Below are 16,815 nucleotides of genomic sequence, written 5' to 3'. Positions count from 1 at the left end.
AAATGCAATGTATATAATAACACCTGCCTCCATTTTGACTACAAACATAAATAAAGAACTTAGGTTGCATCTCCTAATAAAATGTAATGAATAGAACTTACCATCTATTTTATAATATATAATTTCTTAAATGCAAGTGAGTTGTGGAAATATCTTTTAACACAGTTGGCATTGTCTTCCACAAACATTTTTACTTGGTTGTCATTCCATTATTTCTTCTATCAAATCATGCATTCTCTTTCATTTCCTAAGTACTCCATCTGGTACTTCATGTAAGAGATAAATAAGTACATTTTTTATTTTAATTACAAGAATAAGTATCTACTTTAAAATGCATTAATTATTAATTTCTTTTTATACTCTTATACATGTAAATGCATATAGTTATTGATGTATTAACAATACAAGTGGTGAAAAAAATTATCTCTTAAATTAGATTTAGAGTCATTTAATGTTATCACTTTTTAAATCAATCAATCTAAAAGGTATTTTTGAAATGAAATTTAATTTTATGATATTAGTAACGAAAATTAACTCTCTTAATACTTTTATTGATTTTGATAAATTTGTTGTTTTTTTTTTAAAATAAAGAAACGAGAAAGTATTCATTATTGCAATTGTTCACTGTTTTTTCGTGTTATGATTTTTTTTTTTGTTAATCATATTATTAGTACAAATCCTCTTTTAATTTAATTAGTTATATTTTTATTCAATTTTAAACATATTTCCTCCTTAATTATAATTTTTATATTCCTGTTAAATTAAAAAAATTCAATAGTTAACTAATATTAAAAAAACCTGTGAGAATATTATTTATATCAAATGGAGAAAGATTTTAAGGGGGTAATCAAGCAATACAAGTTTAGTGTTTGTTTTGTAAAAAACTATAATCAATTTTTTCATTGTGACATATTTCAGTGTAAAATTTATGACACAAATTAATTTTAAATATGCATCTCAATTATATTCAGTAGTTTAAAATTATTTTACTAAAAATCTATGGTACAAGTCATTTAATACTTATTCGTTTTAATAAAAATAAATGACTGAGGTTCAATTTCTAACTTAAACATCGAGATTAAAAATATCATTTTATATCTATAGAAAAAATATGCTATCAAAGTATGCCTTACTTACCAAACAAGTACTCAAGGATTTAATAGTTAGATGCACCTCTTTTAAAGTCTATTTGACTTGTTTCGATCACAATGGTTTTAAAAATACTCGGCTATTTGGCTGCTAGTGATAGTCAACTAAACTAGATTGTTTATTTAGTCAAAGAACAATAGATCATATCCTAAATGATGCACAAGCGCAAATATCAAATGAGATGTAATTTCTCTTATCCTAAATTTTTAATTAAATTATACAAACCAATGTAAATAATTATGTCAATTAATTTTATTATATTTATGAAATAAAATCATGATTTATCAAATTTATCCATTTTATTTATTGTTAAATTTTTATGAGAGATGTGGAGATACTCCCCTTATTCTCTTACAAACAAAAGTAATTAATTTTATACATATTAAAAAAAGTTAGTTATTTACATTAAATTTTATAACTCTTATGAGATTCTTATTAAATTATTTTTATTATAAATGTCAAAAAAAAGTAGCTCAACTAAAAGGTTTAGAGAAAATATCATTAAATGATGTAAAAGTAATTAAATTAACTTATATTTAAGAATAATAAATGTATACCTTTTTTTCTTATAATAATAGAGAACAAAGGGGGTATTAGTGTATTACCTTATATCAAAGCTTATGCATCAATATCAACAAAAATAATAAATGTCAATTGGAAAATTTAAGAAATGAGAGAGAAAAACACATTTTGACAAATAAAGAAAACATAATTTAGTATTTCCTAAAATCTATAAGATGCCTCATATAAAAGACCAAAAATTTCTTCTAAATCATACTTTATACAACCTTTGTTCCTATTATCAACTTTGAACAATTTCTTATTCCTCTATAAAAGACTCGATTCATATTATTTCATATATTAATTATTTTTTAAACTAAAATATCATTAATTAAAATATATTTTCTTAATTTAGTAAAATGCATTAATTATAAATTGTTACCAAGCATGTACTCTAATTGGTTTGGAAAAAGATGAGCATTAATTAGAGAAAAGAAATAATATAAGATATTCACTCTAATTAGTTAGAAGATATATAAATATTAATTATAAATAAGAAATAGTACAAAAGTAGTTTTAGAAGAAAAAATATATATATATAAAAAGGACAAATTTATTATTTTTAACTATATCAACTATTTTTATTAATCTTTGAGAATTAAATAATTAGGTCTTATATATATTGGAATCGAGATAGTAATAAGGGTAATAAGGATTGAACCGAGTATACAACTTCCCTCATTCTACTTTGATAGCTACATTTATTGAGGAGAAAAAACTTTTTTTATTTCCTAGGTATTTTATTCAGAGACAATTCAATTCAAAGCATAGTCAAACACTAAATATATAAGTCCCTCTTTCAACTGAGATTCGAACCTCTGGGAAAAACAAACTTGCAAATACATACCCTTGTAGCCAGGGACCATCGCCCAAAAGGGAATTCACAAATTGAATAATGCCACATACACATTTTGTTTTTACTTCTTTACATCTTTATGCTTGTTTGTAACATAAACTACGTTGCACTTGCATAGACAACTTTTAAAAAAAAAAAAAATTACCACAGTTAAAAATGATTGAGAATGAATAACAGAGGTGTAAAACAATAAAAAAATATTGCCAGTGTAACATTATGAAATCTGTTAAAGGCATTACATTACATCAAAGTAAAAGAAAATAGTATCACACATTTATATACAATATTCATTTAAAATAATAATAATAATAATAGCTAGTTTACTAATTGATACTTAATACAACAAAGAAGATCTCTCTAACTATGTACGTGTGCACCTTTTTCCAAGAAAAATGTGGCGAGGTTTGCTATATGAGAGGAAATATTGCATACTCAGCATAGAACAGATTCCATATGAATCGGTAGAATCCTGATATTGCATCCTGGAGCATACAACAAAGACATTTTAAAAGCAACTTAAACCAAAGTGGAAAAAAATAAAGATAAGGAATGAAAAGTTGACCACTTAGACTAGCATGATTGTGTATAGAAAGATTTATACAAAAAGTGTTTTAAAAAAATGTTTTGATTTTAGTCCTATTATTAAATCATTGATGTGGGAGTATAGATATATTTTGAAGAAAAAAAAATGATCACTATACTTTGCCACCTAGAGTAATCAAGTATTGAACTATTCATATTCCATTGACAAAAAATCTTGGTCTCTATATAGGCCCAGAGAAAAGATTAAAGTCGAACTACCAGAACAAGCAAAGAAAGTTCTTCTAAAAACCAATCCACAATCCACCTGATTATGTCATCCAGTCCTATAAACTAATGTGCATGAAATTTGTATCAGTTAACCTATTCTTTCCGTGCCACAGTGCAAATATTTAACCAAGCAATAAGTTGTGACATTAACTACTATGCCTTGAGAAGATTTATGGTATTGATCACTATTTGAACTGATTCATGACATCAGTAGTCATTATGTTACAAGAGACAAAAGTCAACGTCCAATATCTGAGCATTAAAAACAGTTAATAAGTTGCTACAATTATTTTCTTATAGGAGATATAATAGATTACCTTGGTATAATTTGCTTGTTCTAATATCAGTGTCTGAAACATAAGAAAACAAGTCATGGCTATTTTACAGTTTTACAACCACTTGTGTGCATTTTGGAAAAAGAAACACAAAAATGAGAAAGCACTAGACAAGAATCTTCTGCATAGCACTTAGGTTCCAATAAGCATGCATAGTGCATGGGATAGACAAAATCTCGACAACACTAGAGGGAAATGTTTTGCTCAATAATATCAACAAGCATATATAGAATTTGTTTGAATACAAGTTTAGAAAAGCACTTATAGCTTCTCTACTAAAAATAAAGAACCTTTTTTGGTAGAGAAACTCTCAAAAATACTTTTAACTTGTATCTAAACAGTCAGTTAACACCAATCAACATACCAGGCTCCCATAATCTTAAGAATATTGTATACAGGGAAAAATACATTTTATGGTGCCAAAGATATCTTCAAGGGCTTGTAGCCTTGATCCCAATAAATTATAACTTATAATATATCTTATGTCATCCAATATTTCAAAGATGAAAACAGGTAAACCTATACAATCAAATGGGAGGGGGAATAGTTTTGAGGAATTTTCTCTTTCCTTTTCCTTGTCTGTGAACAATCTGTCATTTTTGGGCTTAAAATCAGAAAGTAGGCACTGGGCAGTCCACGAATTTCTCAGACAGCATACTAACACTAACTTTTAGAGCAAAGGTGCAAAATTTCCAAGAAATTTACACTAAATGATTCAACAAGTTTGTCTACATACACACCTTAGGGATAGGTTTGTTTTCTTAGCCCCTGTATGTTTCAGCTCATGAGTTTTAATTTAATAGAGATTTTATTATAATATGGACCAAGTATTGGGGATACCATTTGAGTCTAGTTTCTAGTAATTTTTGTATTTTTTTCTCCGTTTTAGAATAGACCATTCTTTTCTGTTTTCCCATTTTTTCTTAACAAAATCTTCTTTTATTTCCCCAAATTCCCCCTCCCCCTCACTGTCATAGAAAATAAGATTCTGATAGTCACATAAAGTGTCTGCTAATGAAAGACTGATATAATACTACATTTCATATTCTTCAAGAACACGTGTTGTAAAATCATAAATGAAAGCAAGGTATTAAACTAAGCAAGACATAGTAGGCTAAAATTAGAAAATCTGCAACTTTACACATGAAAGGGAGCAAGGCAGATATGTTATACATTAGTTTTTCACAGTTATGCACATTTTGAAAGTATTAAAGCAAGAACTTGAATACAAATAGAAAGGATATGAAGCCCCTCATTGTGCAAAGCCAAAAACACTCATTAATCATGACTAAGCTAAAATGCAAAGCTCAGTTGCCTAAAGATCAACTTGTTTTTTTCTGAACAAATAACTAACATTTAATCAAACTTACAAGCAAAATAGAAAATCGCAGAGACTTTAAAATATTTTATTATGACAGTTGAAAAAATCTCAACTTCCAACAAGTATCCAAGTCATACTTGGCAGAAATTCCAGACAACACAGAACTCAATAGCTGCCCCATTTCTCCGGACAAATTTTATGAAAATGATTAACAAAATATATTTTATTTAGAGTAATGGGATGACTAGATGGATGGTAAAGAAATAAATGGGATTACATGAAAAGCACAATATTTATAAAAATCTACTTAAGCTAGAATGACAGCCTTGACAGTTACTAATGCAATTAACAAACCTGGTTAATCAAGCTTAATGCAAAAATCGTATGAGCAGGTATGAGTAACCAGCGCCTGAAAGCCTGTTAACAGTTGCAGAACATACATAAAGTTTTGTTTTCATGTAAAGAAAAAAATAAAGAATTCTTTGTAAGTGATTGACACATAATGCAAGTTTATACTCACCTCAGGCATATAAATTGCTGCCAAAACAGAAACAATATAGTTCATCAGCAAAATTCCAGAACCAAGGAAGGCAATGTTTCGAACTCCTAATTTGGTAGCAAAGGTTGATATCTGATACCTGAAGTTGGTTATGCCATGCAAATCCATATTAAATTCAAAACCAAATATAAGGGTGGAAGCAGATTATGTACACACAGATATATAGATTTAAATTTAATACATCAGTAGGTCCCTGAATTTTATTTTTGAAAAAAAATGTAATTGGGTCCTTGAGCTTCTATAATTTTTGTAATTGAGTTCCTGTAATCAGTAAAATTGCCACAATTGTTACTTTTATGACAATTTCAAGCCACCACAAATTAACTCCAGAAACTCAATTACAAAAATGTAGAAGATTAAGAACCCAATTACAAATTTTTAAAGTTTAGGGGGACCTAATTAAAAATTTATAAAAAGTTAAGGGACTTAATAATGTATTAAACTATCACAGGCACACTACATAATACTTATATGTACATACACAAATGCATATTTAGTGAACCAGAAGTGAAATACAATATCAGCAGCTCAGATAAATAAATAAGATCAATGAACTGCAATGTGTATACAACTGGTATTGGATAACAAAACTTACTTGCGATCTCCTTCAACATCAGGAAGATCTTTTGTTATAGCAATCACCAATGCGAAAAATGTTACAAAGGTTGTGATGAAAACCACAGGAGAGCTACAACCAGAGTACAAGAACAAATGTATAATAAGTTCCCAAAGTATAAGCCAGACACTTAATATTGGATGAAAAGCCAACACGATTATAATCTTCATTCATTTGTACCAGGGGAGCAAAATTTATATTTAGAGGCAGAATTGACTAACTCGACCACTTGAAGGTGGAGTTTGACCATCTAGCATTGTCATTGTTATAAAATCACAGGTGCCTTCATTTTGGCAACTTTACCTTAGATATTTTATTCTTTAGGTTATATTATTTTCTGTCAAAACATCAAAAGTTCATAGTTAGTATACTCTTCAGTAATCCTCTACTTAAACATCAACGACCCATGAGCTTGGTTGTTTAACCTGAACAATTATAGATATGAAGCAACAAGTGATAAGTCCTAACCCACCTCCATTCAAATGTAAGTCCAAGGGCAGCTCTAGTGGCATAATAGACTCCAAAGTTGAGGAGAAACCCCCTTACCTACATAAGCCACTTCTGTCAATCTTTTCAACTATATCAACAAATACTTCAAATTTAATAGATAACTGAATCGATCCAAAAAAGAGAACAGATTGACAAATTGCTGTTAGTACTGAAAAAATGGGAGCAAGGGGAATATATCATACCGTGGCAATAATAAGAAATGCTGCAACAGGAAAGCGTTTCATTCTAAATGGAGGAACAGAATAGATGGTACCCAAGAAAAGGCCAAGTGTGTAAAGAGAAAAAATGAAGGGCCCAAAGTTTAACCCCACAATAGACAGACCGGCAACTGCAAAAAATATAACCAAGAACCATGCAGATCGGACAGAAAGATCTCCCGCTGCTATAGGTAAATAAGGTTTGTTTACCCTGAAAAAGAGTATAAAAACAACTTAGACTAACATTATTGTCTGGATTTATTTAGATTAACATTCAACTACAACGGGAATAATTTCAAAACTAGAGCAAATCACTGTACATAAAACATGTTCAAGAACAAAATATTGAAACTTGATAAGAAATGAGCAATGTGAAGGACACAGAGAGCAAAAGAACTAATGGAAGACAGTAAGTAATGTGACAACTGTCTATATGTCTGCATCATACTTGTCAATGCTAATGTCGTAGATTTGATTGATGCCAACTATATAACCATTCCCGCAAATAAGCGCAAAAAGACCAGAAAAGGCTTTGAACAAAAGAGACCACTTTATCAAATTTGAGTTCTCAATCAATGCTCTTGCCACCAATGCACTGTAAACACAGAGTCGATGAACTTCAGACAAGTATAGTTGGCATGAAACTGCAAGAAACAATTGATAGGAAGTCATTAAGTTCCTCACAATGAACCTAGTGTTGTACCACGTATAGTATGTGGCCTTAAAAATCTCCAACAAGCATCTTTCAAATCTAAAACTTTGTTAGCAAATGGACGATTAGAACCAGCAGCTCCAACTCCTGTGCAGGCCTGCCAGCATTCTTTTCATTTTAAACTGATAAAGTAGACTACAACTTCATATAAAAACCAAGAGTAGGGTAAAAAATGTCCTTAAGTCGGTTATAAAAAAGTTGAAGTGACTTATGAAATGATAAATGGCTGCAATTACAGCTAAATTGAAATTTTCTATACCCAATTATCCAAGCTCAGTTGATGCAATGTCTATACAATAATAAACAAAAGCCCAAAACACATTTATTAATTTATATCTAGTCAACATAGTGACAATCACAATCAACTAACACTATCGTTGTATAGGAAACATTTGTCGGTTCATATTCATTACTTCTTTAGAATCAAATCACAGAACCAACCACAGCCATCGGTTTCTTTAGAATCAAATCCATCTAACCTTAGTCCTTACACAAAGTTATGGACATCAAGAAGTGAAACATGTTCAAAGGAAATAACATTCCTGACATTCATTATTTACACATGCAAGCCAACCCATTATTCCAACATTGTAGGAAGCATCAGTTTGAAAACCTCCCATCATCCTACCAATTCTCAATTCCCCACCAAAATACTAGCAAAACCCATCATTTTATTATCAGTGAAACACAAGCAAAGGAATCAAAATTGGAACTTTAAGGAGAAACAAACACACCCTTATGGAACCAGGTCTCCAGGGTCTCTTGGGAATAGGATTTAAGCAGCTTCTATGAGTGTGATGGAGCAACCCAATTGAGTGGAAGTGTTTGGAAAATCCCAAGAACAAAGGTTGGGGCGTAGTGGCCTTGGTAAAAAGTGTATGAGAATTCAAAGCGGGGATTGTGGAAGGAACACGATGTGATGTTGGAGAGAGTGAGAGCTCCATGCGGAGCTGAGCAAAACACTGCAATTTCAAACACAAAGCAAAACAAAAGATTAGTTTTTGCTCGCACAGGCACAGTTGACTTAAATTACACACAAACCCATATTAGTCCAAACGAATGTGGCAAACCCAACCAAAGAACCATATCAACTCCAATTCAATGAACCACCTCAACATGAAGATGAACATCTTGGTATCACAATGAGTTTGTCGGTGTATTTAGTGATAATAAAGATAATGTGCTTTTGCATTTTGTTAATGACAACAATGGGAATAACAATGATGACAATGATAATCAAAACAACAAGACCCAACAAGTAAGTGTTCTAACCAAACATTTAAAATATATTTTAAAATAAATTATCACCTAAAAATTTATATTAGATATTAAACACATGTTTATATCATAAATAAATTAAATTTTTTTAATAAATTTTAACATATTTATTTTTATAATTTTATTAATATTAAATTATTATAAAATAGGTCTTTAAAATTAGAGTTCTAACCAAACATTTAAAATATATTTATAACAGATAAATAAGTCATATTTAGGACATGTAATTTTAAAGAAAATTAGGTCCAAACCTATTAAATTATAATAAAATTTAGTCTGACCTAGTTTATTATCATCCTTGATCGTAATTATAGATATAGAAACTTGTAAAAATAATCATGATATATATTTATATTTTTTAAAGTTATATATAAAAATTTTAATACTAAAAATATGAGTAAGTATTGCCTCCACTATCTAAAATTTTTGAATCCATCACTGATTGTGATCACTTTTAGAAACTTCACATGCCATGTTCACATGTAATTGCAACATGTATTCATGCACATCGTGACTATAATGTGTATGTGCATCCAATCTACATGTTAGAAAGTATCTCCGATGTATTCAGTGTGTCCTTTGGATTGTTATAAAATTAAGCGTATTGACATGAATACAATGGATAAGTTATGTTATAATCCAAACATGAGAAAAGATCCAAAAAGTCATCCACATTCTATGCGGATACTTGCTTAAATGAATATAAGAAGAAAAGAGAGAATTTATCATATTATGTTGCTTCCCAATCCAACTATTCTTTTAGAATAAGAAAAATAGACCAAGTGGATATAATAAGAAATAACACAAAACTATCGCAACAAATAATATATTATAAAAACTTAATTTCCTAAGTTAAAAAATAGGTAATTTTATCTAACATTAACTTATCATCTGTTGGCCATTAAATTTACATGTTGATACATAAAGTGAAAATACTAATTAATTAAATTAGTTTTTAACTAATTAGATTAACAAATAAAATTATTAGAAAAAGAAAAACTTATTTTAATAAGAAAAATAGTAAATTGTTCATTTTATTTTCTTCGTCTTTCCAAACCCAACAACTATCTTAACTGCTGCATTAAAATCATTTAAATCACAAACATCAATATAAATCACACTTCTCGGATATGATACTGTTAGAGAAGTTCAACAACAAACACCCCCAAAAACACAAATCAAATTCAGCTACACATTTATAAAATGCAAACCACAACCACAGCCATCTAAATCAGAAAAGCATAGAAACCAACGAGAAATCAAAAGGAAAAAGCAATACACATGCCAATAAGAATCGAAGACAACATTAACATTCGATAATGCAGCGGAATAACCATCGAAGAGTGTTATACTTCGATAAATGGTGAAGAAAGAAAATGGGTACCTGAAATTAGAAAAGCTGAAGAGGAAGCTAGGGTAGCGAATACTCTGTCTTCAAACTCGCAAAGAATTCAGAAACCAAAAATCCTATCTGTTGGAATTTATAGACTCGTGATTTTTCTAAATGACAATTTTACCCATGAAAGGGGGACATGATGATTGATGACCAAAATCGAAAACAATGCAATTGCAAGAGTACCTTACTGTAAATTGATATCATCATTTTTAAAATTATTTTAAGTAATTTTTATCGTAAATTTTTATTGTAATTTTTATTATTAATTCACTGTTTGTGTGTCAATTCTAATTAATAAATTTTAATTCTTAATATATTATTTAAAGACTTAAACATATTTTAAATTTTTATGAAATAAATGAATTTTTATTTAGTTCTTATAATAAAACAGCTCATAAATATTTTTTTATCACTTTATTATTAGTAATTTGTAATTTTTAATTCTCTAACTTTAATATATATATATATAGATATTTGATTTATTTTAAATTTAAAAATGTAAATTTAATATTATTAATAATTTAATATTTATTAAGCATTAAATTTAAATTTAATTATTATTGTTTCATTTTTTTAATTGCATTGAAAAATGTTATTTAATTAAAATTGTTTTAATTAATTAGATTAAAAAATAGAATTATTAAAAATAAAAATTTATTTTAATAAATAATATTTTATAATAATATTATTGATAAATTTATTTAATGATATTATTAAAATAAAACTAAAAAATAATGTGATTTAATAATATCATTAAAATACAAATAAAATAAACAATTTACTATTTTTCTTATTAAAATAAGTTTTTCTTTTTCAAATAATTTTATTTGTTAATCTAATTAGTTAAAAACTAATTTAATTAATTAATATTTTCACTTAATGAATCAACATGTAAATTTACTGGCCAACAGATGTTAAGTTAATAATAGATAAAATTACCTATTTTTTAAATTAGGAAATTAAGTTTTTATATTTTAAAGTAGAGAGACTAAAATTGTAAATCAGTTAAAAGAATAGCGACAAAAAATATACTTTTATTAAAAAATTATTACTTTTCATCCATTAAAAAAATAGTCTTTATTATTATTAAATGATGCTTATTATTTATGTTTTAATATCAAGTTATGTTGATATTGTAAAAAAAACAATATAAAATTATGTGACAATTTTAAGTTATATCTAATAAATTTCTATATATTAAATAAGATCTTTTATTTTGTGTGACAATGTTTTAGTGACTTTTTTTCGACAAGAGAGTGTGTAGAAATGTTTTAAATTTTTTACCTACTTCATTTTTTATTTGTAATAATTATTTATGAATTTAATATTAATATTTTACAATAAATTATTGATAAATAAAATAATTTTTTTGTTATAATATAAATTATTTATCGTAAATCTAAAATATGATTTATATATTTAAAAATATTCATGTATAATAATTTTAAATATAATTTATTTATTCAAACATAATATTATTTGTATATATAATTTATTATAAAATTTAATTATATATAATAAACATGTATGTGTATTGTACAGTCTAAAATACTAATTTTATATACGATAAAATGCAACATGAGACACTTTTAGAATTTTTAGAGAATTCTAAAATAAATATTATTTGTGTATTTTAAAACTAATGTTAGGATTTAAAAATAATAATTTTAGATTTTAAAAAGATAAAAATTGTAGAAAAATATTTTATAATAAAAAATTATAATTTACTCATTTCACATAACTAAAAATAATATGTTTCAAATTCTATAAAGATAAAAATATGTATTTTTAATTTGCACTTGAAGAGAATCAAAACTTAAAGAGTTAGGACTCAAAAGTAAAACATGTATAAAATATTAATTTAATTTTTTTAATTATAAATATTAATTAATTAAATTAAAAAATAAAATTTAGACGTTAATTTTGACATTTATAATATTATGGTTCTTAATATTACGAATACAAAAAATAAAAGTTTGGCATGTGATAATATTTAATATCTTTTTTATCGTTAAATTGTAAATGATTTTTTTAATTTATAAAAATACATAAATTAATTATGCTAATTATAACCATTATAATTTTCATGATTTGAACATTAAAAACTCATTTGAAAGTGAGAATATAATAAAAAATATATATCCTATCATATTATAATATATTATTTGTTGCAACAGTTTTGTCTTATTTCTTATTATATCCAATTGGTCTATTTTTTTATTCTAAAAGAATAGTTGGATTAGAAAGTAATATAATATGATAAATTCTCTCTTTTCTTCTTATATTCATTTAAGCAAGTATTCACATAGAATGTGGATGACTTTTTGGATCTTTTCTCATGTTTGGATTATAACATAACTTTGATCCATTATATTCATGTCAATACGCTTCATTTTATAACAATCCAAAGGACACATTAAATACATTGGAGATACTTTCTAACATGTAGATTGGATGCACATACACATTATAGTCACGATGTGCATGAATACATGTTGCAATTACATGTGAACATGGCATGTGAAGTTTCTAAAAGTGATCACAATCAGTGATGGATTCAAAAATTTTAGATAGTGGAGGCAATATTTACTCATATTTTTAGTATTAGAAATTTTATATATAACTTTAAAAAATATAAATGTATATCATGATTATTTTTACAAGTTTCTATATCTATAATTACGATCAAGGATGATAATAAACTAGGTCAGACTAAATTGTATTATAATTTAATAGGTTTGGACCTAATTTTCTTTAAAATTACATGTCCTAAATATGACTTATTTATCTGTTATAAATATATTTTAAATGTTTGGTTAGAACTCTAATTTTAAAGACCTATTTTATAATAATTTAATATTAATAAAATCATAAAAATAAATATGTTAAAATTTATTAAAAAAATTTAATTTATTTATGATATAAACATGTGTTTAATATCTAATATAAATTTTTAGGTGATAATTTATTTTCAAATATATTTTATAATGAAAATTCAAAACAGAACATAAATCTTCCAATCTGTCCTATTTTAATTTTTTAATCAATATATATAATCTTACAATCTTTACTATTTTTATTTTTTTAATCAACTAATACAATAAAAAGAAAGTATAAAAGGTAAATATGCATGCTACAAATTTTATTTTATCAAAAAGTAATTTCTTTAATATATTACATTATATATGTGAACATTAATATATATTTATATATTATAATTAAACTTTAAAAAATTAATTCATTATTAAGGAGTATTCTTTATTACATATGAGAATTAATTTCCTTCGAAAGTTTGACAAATATCAAATAAATGAACACCTCATCTGAATCTATATTTTATACATACGATAATTTAAATACACACACACACATATATATATATATTATTAGAATATAATTTTTATTTTTAAAATATATATTTTTAAATAAAAAAATATGTATATATAAAATGGTAGTGGGGGCAAGTGCCCCCACGGACTCCAATGCAAATCCGTCCCTGATCACAATCACATCCTTTTGATCCAACCTCATTATAAAATTTCCCGTTGGTCATCCCTCTCTTCAGTTAATTCACTCGTTGACGAAGAATCTTGTGCTCTATTGGTCAAACTCATTAACAATGTGAGTGCTTGCCTTGGTCGAGCAACATTGATACCTATAAATGCGTTCTGGCACTTCAGAAAAATGAATTTTTTTCACTTTTAACCTTTTTCTTCTACACTTTCCGGAGACCAAGGGGAACCCGGAGGAGGAGATCCTGCTTCAGTTTCAACCCCTGTTTATCGAGGTAAGGGGGGAGTGAGAAACCTCGCTCTAGGTGTGGGATTGTATGCTGGGTAGTGGGATTGGCCCCCAATCCTGTATTTGTTGTATTTTTGTATGCTTATGTATGAGGGATTTTCCCCAATTGTATTTGTTTTGCCTATTATTTTCTTATATGTAATTAATTGTATGAATTGAGATCTATGGGTTCCTATGAGAAACCCTAACGGAATGTATTGATAATTGTAAGAGGCAAATTCTAAATGTTTTCTGTTTTACCTTCTGAGTTTTCTGTTGTATTTCTTGATATTTGCTGAGTGTAAATATGTGTCTAATTTTGAAAATAAACAAGTTTTGATATGAATTAGAATGCTCTGTGGGTTCCTGTGGGAACCCTATGAGAAACAAGCATATTTATAATATCTTTTGTTTTACTTTCTGATTGTTCTGTTGTATTTCTTGTTGTATGAGATGTATGAGTATATGTTTACTTTCGCAAATAGATGAGTTCTAATATGAATAAAAGTGCTCTGTAAAAATTGTAAATATGATGTGATAATGCGAATGTGATGATGAAAATGTAATGAGATGTGATCGATGATGAGATGTGTTGAGACATGAAAATGTGATATGAGAAAAACATGGAGTCTTGATTGACATGCATCATATGCATAAATGTTTTTAAGGGTACGATATGGAATACACTGCCAGAGAAGGCCCCCTAGTGTAAAAGCTTTGGGGATTAGTCCTTGGGGATAGCTCGGTTTGGAAGTCCCAGTCTCGCCCATTGTGTGCATAGGATGTATCTTGCGCGGCTTAGCTATCCCGACGAGACTCTGGTAGTATATCCTTCTAGTGAGAATGCGCAGAGGGTGTGACCCAACATGTACTCCTAGACTACTCTTCGTGTATTGCTAGCGGCAATATGCCATGTGATGTTTTACTGGCGCCACATGCATGATAATGTGAAGTTTGTGTCCATGCATGTGCATTCTTATTATTAAATGATGATAAATTACTATTTGTATGACTTGGATGATTGGATAAGCTATTATTGTTAATTGATCTATGAGGTAATTGTATTATTTGTGTTTAGCTATCTGGCGTGCGTTCCTACACCGTGAGCCAGAGTGAGATATTTTTCACTCCCTTCTTTTGTGTTGTTTCCCTTGTTTGATATACAGGAGACCATCAGCAACATGAGGCTGAGGATGTGGACGATGGAGCTTAGGCTTCTACGTGGAATTTTGCTCTGATAGGACATGTGACATCGGGACATAGATAGAATTAGAATATGATGTTGTTTATGTTTTATGAAAGTATATATTTTGGAAAATTCAATTTTTATTCTTTGTAATTTTATTTGCTATTTGGATTAAGTATATGAATGTGAATTCTCTACTCACATGATTATTAGAATTGTTGCTTCAATTTTAAATATTTTTTTTATCCAATAAGATTTTTTTTTTTTATATATATATATATGTTGGGGTAGAGGGTGTCACATTAAGTGGTATCAGAGTAGGTCGATCCAATCGGCCGTGAGTTATGTACTTATCATGATTCTGTTGTGTACTCTGACAGTGTTTTGTTTGTTGTATACTTTGATGATGATGATGTTTTCCTTGTGTTGATATTGTTGAGTTTTATACTGTTAGATTATCTTGTAATTAGAGGAATGATAGATAGTGTTAGCTAATACCATTATGACCGCTCTTCTTCATTCTTATGATTGCTTATTTGTTTGATACTTCTTGCTTACGTAAGAAGTAGTGGTTGAGTGATATCGCTTGTGTTGCAAGCATACGTGCGAGTAGTGGTAGACGAGATATTGTGCTAATATTGTAGAAACTATTGAGGCCTTAGATTTGGGTAAGACGTTGATTTTTTTTAGTGTATTAAGAGTTTACGATTGGTGGAATTTTGAAAGCTATAGTTGTAGCGATTGAATCCAAGGATGATGTATGTTAAGAATTGGAGTTTTGGTATTCTTAAGGAGAGATTGAAGTGTTGATGATTTCTAGAGTTTGATGGTTGCATGTTTACCTTTTATAGTTTAGGTAGCATGTGAATTTTATTTTCTAAGCCTTTTGTACTGAATATGTGAGTTGTTTTGGTTTAGGATTGTAGTGGAAAGCTTGAATATGAAGTTGAGGTGTGAGTTTGGAAGGGTTGAGGTATTTTTGTGGGCTTAGATATATTGATATACTATTGCTGTTTGGTATAGAGGCTATTTTCGCTGCAGTTTTGTTGTGCCAGTATGAGTACCATATTTACAGATTTAGATTTTATAGTCTTCACAAAAGTTGTGGCCTTGGACGTTATCTTTCCAATGGAACTGGAATCCGGTAAAATGGAGGTCTAGAACTCCAGTTATAGCTACTTTGGTGATCAAAGGTCTAGCTGCAAGCGCTGAATATATCTGCTGCGGTTTTTGAAATTTTTAGCTAAGAAGATGATCTTTTTAGAATCTTATGTCTTCGTAGGAGTTGTAGCTTATTCTCTTAGCTTTCTTTTGAGATAGGTTTGAGATCATTTGGATGAGTATAAATCTCTAGGTATCATTTTCTTTGATCATTGTTGAAGGGATATGTATGGTGTCATGATATTTTTGAATCGTTAGGCAATGCAAGGATAAGAATTGATTTTGTTAAGATGTTTTGGGGGTGTTTTCATGTGGATTGAGAGGTTGTTTAAGGTTGTATGATGCTATGTGGTAAGGGTTGTTCATGTACGTGCTTATGGATGGTATA

At 28.1% G+C, this 16,815-nt stretch overlaps 2 protein-coding genes across 3 annotated transcripts in view; one reads left to right on the top strand and one right to left on the bottom strand.

Moving 5' to 3' along the window:
* The window catches only part of LOC109811626 (putative homogentisate phytyltransferase 2, chloroplastic), a 74,039-nt gene that overhangs the window by 41,162 nt on the left and 16,062 nt on the right, over positions 1-16,815 (top strand). The gene's annotated exons all lie outside the window — the stretch shown is intronic.
* LOC109815147 (homogentisate prenyltransferase) lies at positions 2,749-10,441 on the bottom strand. 2 transcript variants are annotated; one of them, XM_020379776.3, is made up of 11 exons: positions 10,289-10,441; positions 8,361-8,588; positions 7,599-7,723; positions 7,363-7,509; positions 6,900-7,125; positions 6,680-6,753; positions 6,187-6,279; positions 5,553-5,670; positions 5,387-5,449; positions 3,694-3,726; positions 2,749-3,048 (listed from the first exon to the last, which is right to left on the bottom strand). In XM_020379776.3, the coding sequence occupies exons 2-11, from the start codon at positions 8,568-8,570 to the stop codon at positions 2,974-2,976; spliced, it is 1,164 nt and encodes a 387-aa protein (XP_020235365.2). In that variant the 5' UTR covers positions 8,571-8,588; positions 10,289-10,441; the 3' UTR covers positions 2,749-2,973. The 2 variants fall into 2 exon arrangements, with proteins under 2 accessions (XP_020235365.2, XP_020235374.2); XM_020379785.3 differs by lacking the exon at positions 3,694-3,726.

The sequence above is a fragment of the Cajanus cajan genome, chromosome 7 (genome assembly GCF_000230855.2).
Source record: "Cajanus cajan strain Asha chromosome 7, NIPB_CcT2T_4, whole genome shotgun sequence".
NCBI lineage: Eukaryota > Viridiplantae > Streptophyta > Magnoliopsida > Fabales > Fabaceae > Cajanus > Cajanus cajan.
Note: the sequence above shows the minus strand (reverse complement) of the source record. Positions and strands in the feature narration are given on the sequence as shown.

What these genes read in the sequence shown, in the direction of transcription:
- LOC109815147 (XM_020379776.3), bottom strand. Translation starts at nt 8,570, where the DNA reads ATGGAGCTCTCACTCTCTCCAACATCACATCGTGTTCCTTCCACAATC. An exon ending in GGAGACCTGGTTCCATAAGG is followed by an intron (nt 7,724 to 8,360) that starts GTGTGTTTGTTT and finishes GAATGCTGGCAG; the next exon opens with GCCTGCACAGGAGTTGGAGC. An exon ending in CAGCAATTTATATGCCTGAG is followed by an intron (nt 5,450 to 5,552) that starts GTGAGTATAAAC and finishes AACTGTTAACAG; the next exon opens with GCTTTCAGGCGCTGGTTACT.